Here is a 4,892-nt window from a genome sequence, read left to right as displayed (position 1 = left end):
AACCACAGAGCGGCACCTACACTGGTATGACTCTCGTGAACGGACGGTACGACGACCACACACAGCACTCTCGACAAGTGTACTCACTGATCTTATTACAGTACATATACAGCCGATCAAGGCCAAATGCTTCTTTACATCGTGTTAGGCATACGTACGAGCGGTTAAAGTTGCATTAACGCAACGGAAAAAACCGCCTTTTGAGGCCCTGCATGACGTACGCGCACATGCAAACACAACGCGGCTAGCAGGCGACGCATGGAGCAATCCACACTAGGCGCGCTTCAGCCAGTAGCCGCCAGGCGGCGACTCCGCTCGATCTCGCGGCCAATTGAAAACGCGCCGAATGGGACGGACGTGTAACGCGTTGCAGGTGCTTATCGCGGAGGCCACAGTAATTACGAATTACTTTACCGCTCCCAGAGGGCAACATCACCCCGCCGATCGGGAGAGTGGTAGATAAAAAAGACGCGTTTGTAAAGCCCCTGGAGTCTGCGATCGTGGCGCAGTGGATAGCGCGCCCGGCTTCTGTTGTTGCGGACCGAGCGGTCGTGGGTTCGATGCCCGTTGACGGAACTTTTTTTTCTTTGCCGTCTGATCGTGTACATTTTTTTCGACGTCATTTCCGTGACGGAAATACGTCAATGAAGTCTTGGTGGACCCCGGCATAAAACACTTTCGTGTTAAAATATTCGTCACACAACGGGAATTCTGCTACCAGGCGTCACACAATGCGAAATGCGCAACGAGTGGGTTGTTGAATGTTCATAACCAATTACAAAGGGCTATGTCATAATTTAATTCTTCATCGTCATCAACCAACGCATCAACAAAGTGCACATAATGCCTTAAAGGTGGTAGTTCGCTTCTCCCCAGAATGACGAATAATGATGCTGTGGGCGCTTCTCGACTTCACAAAAGTGTACAAAATCTGTTCCATCAGTTCATCCCCGTGAACTAGTGCGTGCATAATTTAGGTACGAAACGCTTGCGTAACTATTCATCAACGTTTGCGTCTTTCGCATAAAGCCCTCTAACCGTCACTTGCTCGCTGATTAAATCGCCAAGTTAATCTGCTTAGCGCCTATTTTGATGCTCTAGTTTGTGTAGCTCGAAGCCGACCAGAATTATTCACAGCTGACAAATTTTTGAAGCTCACAATCAGACCTGAAGTGACGGTGACTTTCACTATTTTTTTTTTCATTCTTTAGCCCTCACTGATCTGAATGTTGCGCCATGATTTTCGTCAAAACTTGCTCAACTTGACTGTCAGCTTGCCTTACATTTGCGAAACAGTGTGATTACGTTGAAACGCAAAAAGACAGCTGGTGGCCCAGAAGGCTTTGCGCATATGCCAGAAAGCACGAACTGGTAGACAGAATGACGCTATTCGAATTACTTAGCCTCACCCGAATGAACGAGACTCATCCGGAATAATTGAACGTAGGACGTGTAATGCCTGTCATTACGAATAGTACTGTGGTCGTTCGAACGATTTCAGTCGTCGTTGGAACCCACGAGAAGGGACAGAATATGTAAGATCGATGAAATTTAATATAAGCCAAGTACAAGCCACCTTTGGCTCAATGTGCAGCTTGACGTATACGGAGAGGCCCGGTCACGGTGGACCCGATGTAGTACGTTACGGAAAGTGTTTCCGTACGGTGAAGTTCGCGCATGTGCACTCTTCAGTCGGTACTGTGTTATAGTACTTTCCGTGCGGTAATCCGACACTGATAGCTAAAACATTCTAATATCGAGACGAAGGATAACCGCTAGCTGCGGGTGTTCAGTGACTGTTATGGTAATCATAAGGGGAACCGTGTGCAGTCCACAGCGCAACACCCTTGCCACCCATGGCACGCCCACGCACAGGGAACTGAAATTCGCGCTCCAAACCATCGAAGCGCTTTCCAAGCACACATGATCGATGCCTTGTGGACAGCAGACGCGGTAGTGGCACCACGGTTCCTTGAATTCCGTCGCTTGCCATAAATGACGTCATCCACACAATGTTGCCAATTATTGCGGGAAGCCAAGTGGGCAATTTGACGAAATCCATAAAATTCATTTGTAAATAATCTTCATTATTCTTCAGTCTGTAATCTGGCATTATTGACAGCAAATGTGCAAAGAAACGCGCCTAGCCAATTGTATTGAGACCTATGAACCTCAAAATATCGCCAGAGTTCGCGTCTAATACTGGAAAGGCGAGCATGCCCACGATAGAGATATATAAAAGACGATAGGAAAATGCATAAGTATTCGGCTGGCACCCTTCGGTTCTCTTCTTATCAGTGAGGCTTATCTTCCCATTTTTGCAGCTGTACGAATAGCTGCAACTTCTGGAGACCCGCACGGTATTTTAATATAACAGAAAGAGTGCCCATTGAAGAAGTACCTAAAGAAAAAGTGATTTTTTTTCTAGGTATTTAGCATCATTAACATGATTAACAAGATTATATATTTACAAAGTGCAGATGAGTGTCCCTCACTGAGTGATGAAAACACGCTAACTAGAATTGGGGCCTGACGCAAGAAAGACATGCTCAGACGCAAGAAATTATGCTCAACCGCAGCACAGGAAACATTCTGATACCAAACAGCAGCACTGTACACGGCACCAAAAAATTCTAATGCATGGCCTCACCGCACACAATACAAATATTATAAACTTGCAAGCTTCAAAAAAGTCTTCCCATTTCAGTCTCTGACCTTATCGAAATAGGTGCAACCATGTCTGAAAGATCTGAGATGAGAAAGCATTTTTTTTCTAAGGTTGGTGTGCTACTAGGCAGAACAGGCTTTACATGCGGCATTTGTCCAGTCGTGAAGTTTCGTGTCCTCTTAGCAGTTTTTGTATATTCTCCGCTTTGCCAATCGGTAGGACTTGCTCTGAATGTACTTCTTTTGGGGACGTGTAGTCGTGGAAGTTTGACGATACCCATATCAGAGCAGGCAAATGAAATTCATCATCTCTGCGGCCGTGACCATTCCCAAGAACCATCATCTTTGGCATAGGACTGCTTCTACAGAACGTGCAACCACGCACACTCATTTTGTTAACACAAACCTGTTTACGAGGTCTGTTAGAAAAGTATCCGACCTTATTTATTTTTTTGCGAGCACCTGATGGATTTGAAACAAGCGCGCTTGCATTAGCGGACCTTGAACCTTCGTGCGCATGCGTGAATGTTTTCCCGCCTGCCAATAGCGTCAGTCGCTGGGACGCAGCGTTTGAGTGAGGTCGCGCGCAGTGCTCTCGTCGGTTTTTCATTGCAAGGAAAATGATGGAGCGACTGGAGCAGGGCTACTGCATTAAATTTTGCCAGAAACTGGGCGACAGCCAAGTGGAAACCATTGGGAAGATCAAGACGGCTTTCGGTGACGACGCTATGAGCCGCACACAGATTAAGGAGTGGTACAACCGGTTTAAAGACGGCCGCACATCGGTGGAGAGCGAGCCACGCTCCGGTCGGCCATCAACATGCCGAAATGACCAGGTCATTGCCGAAGTGAACGCTGTGGTGATACGGGACCGTCGTGTGACTATCCGGGAAATTGCGGAAGAGGTGGGCATCAGCACTTTCTCTGCACATTCCATTATGACCGAAGATTTGGCCATGAAGAGAGTTGCGGCGAAATTCGTGCCGAAACTGCTCACGGTGGAGCAAAAGCAACTTCGTGTTGAAGTCTCAAAGGACATGCTGGATTTCACAAGCAGTGACCCTAACTTCATGAACACCATTATCACTGGTGACGAGTCTTGGGTGTACGGGTACGACCCGGAAACCAAATCCCAGCCGTCACAGTGGAAGCATTCCACGTCACCAAGACCAAAGAAGGTTCGCCAAGTGCGCAGCAACGTCAAAGTGATGCTGAGTGCTTTCTTTGACTCCCGCGGTGTGGTACACCACGAGTACGCACCACAGGGTCAAACAATCACCAAAGGGATGTCGTCCGTCGCCTACGTGATGCTGTGCGGCGCAAGAGACCTGAGTTGTGGTCAACAGGAAACTGGCGCATCCATCACGACAATGCTCCTGCACATTCCTCACTCTTGGTTCAGACTTTTCTGGCGAAAAGTCAGACTCCTGTAGTTCAACAGGCTCCTTACTCTCCTGATATGGCCCCCTGCTTTTTCTGGCTTTTCCCAAACTCAAGAGGACATTGAAAGGAGAGCGATTTCAGACAAGGGAGGACATTATGGCTGCAACGACAGCTGAGCTAAACTCCATTCCGAAAGAGGCCTTCTCAGAATGCTACCAACAATGGCAGCACCGCTGGGAGAAGTGTGTGGAGGCCCAAGGGGACTACTTTGAGGGGGATTAGGTTTCCAACGCTCCAATTATGCCAGTTTTTTTTTTCTTCCACCAAAGGTCGGATACTTTTCTAACAGACCTCGTATTACTTCCGCAAATAAAAAGATGCCGAAAACGCCAATTTTCCTTGTGAGACGAATCGCTTCACTGCGCAGTACTCTGAGGGCACGGCCGGATAGCCTTCTTGAGCTGAACATTACTCTCTAGTGGTAGAAGATTACATCACCACTTTTTTGCCATATATTGTTCAGGCACTGCAAATAAAAGATATAATAGTGCTAACATCTTCACGACATTTCAATCGGAGTAAAAATCGATGTGCCAGAAATCGTAACGTACTCATCAACACCTGACTACTATCCGGGCTCATTCTGCGGTTTTTTATCATCCGAACTATATTTCCATGCTTTCGCATATCATCCATAGAGTCACTTCTGCTAGAAACAGCAGAAAAATCCCTTGCGGGCGGAACAGAATCGTTCAAGGAACAACATTTCCGAGAGGGTCTCGCTACCGGGTCATCGGCCATTCACTCGAACGAACCAAGCGAACCGTTATCTTTGTGTCGCT

The 4,892-nt window shown here is 47.3% G+C and overlaps 1 protein-coding gene across 1 annotated transcript; it reads left to right on the top strand.

The window, feature by feature from the left end:
• Positions 1–3,156: 3,156 nt before the first annotated feature.
• LOC119385868 (protein GVQW3-like) lies at positions 3,157–4,386 on the top strand. The gene has a single exon (XM_037653240.2). It carries the CDS (start codon positions 3,288–3,290, stop codon positions 4,098–4,100), a length of 813 nt encoding a protein of 270 aa, XP_037509168.2. The 5' UTR covers positions 3,157–3,287; the 3' UTR covers positions 4,101–4,386.
• The last annotated feature ends 506 nt before the right edge of the window (positions 4,387–4,892 follow it).

Source organism: Rhipicephalus sanguineus, chromosome 1, assembly GCF_013339695.2.
Source record: "Rhipicephalus sanguineus isolate Rsan-2018 chromosome 1, BIME_Rsan_1.4, whole genome shotgun sequence".
NCBI classification, from domain to species: domain Eukaryota; kingdom Metazoa; phylum Arthropoda; class Arachnida; order Ixodida; family Ixodidae; genus Rhipicephalus; species Rhipicephalus sanguineus.
Note: the sequence above shows the minus strand (reverse complement) of the source record. Positions and strands in the feature narration are given on the sequence as shown.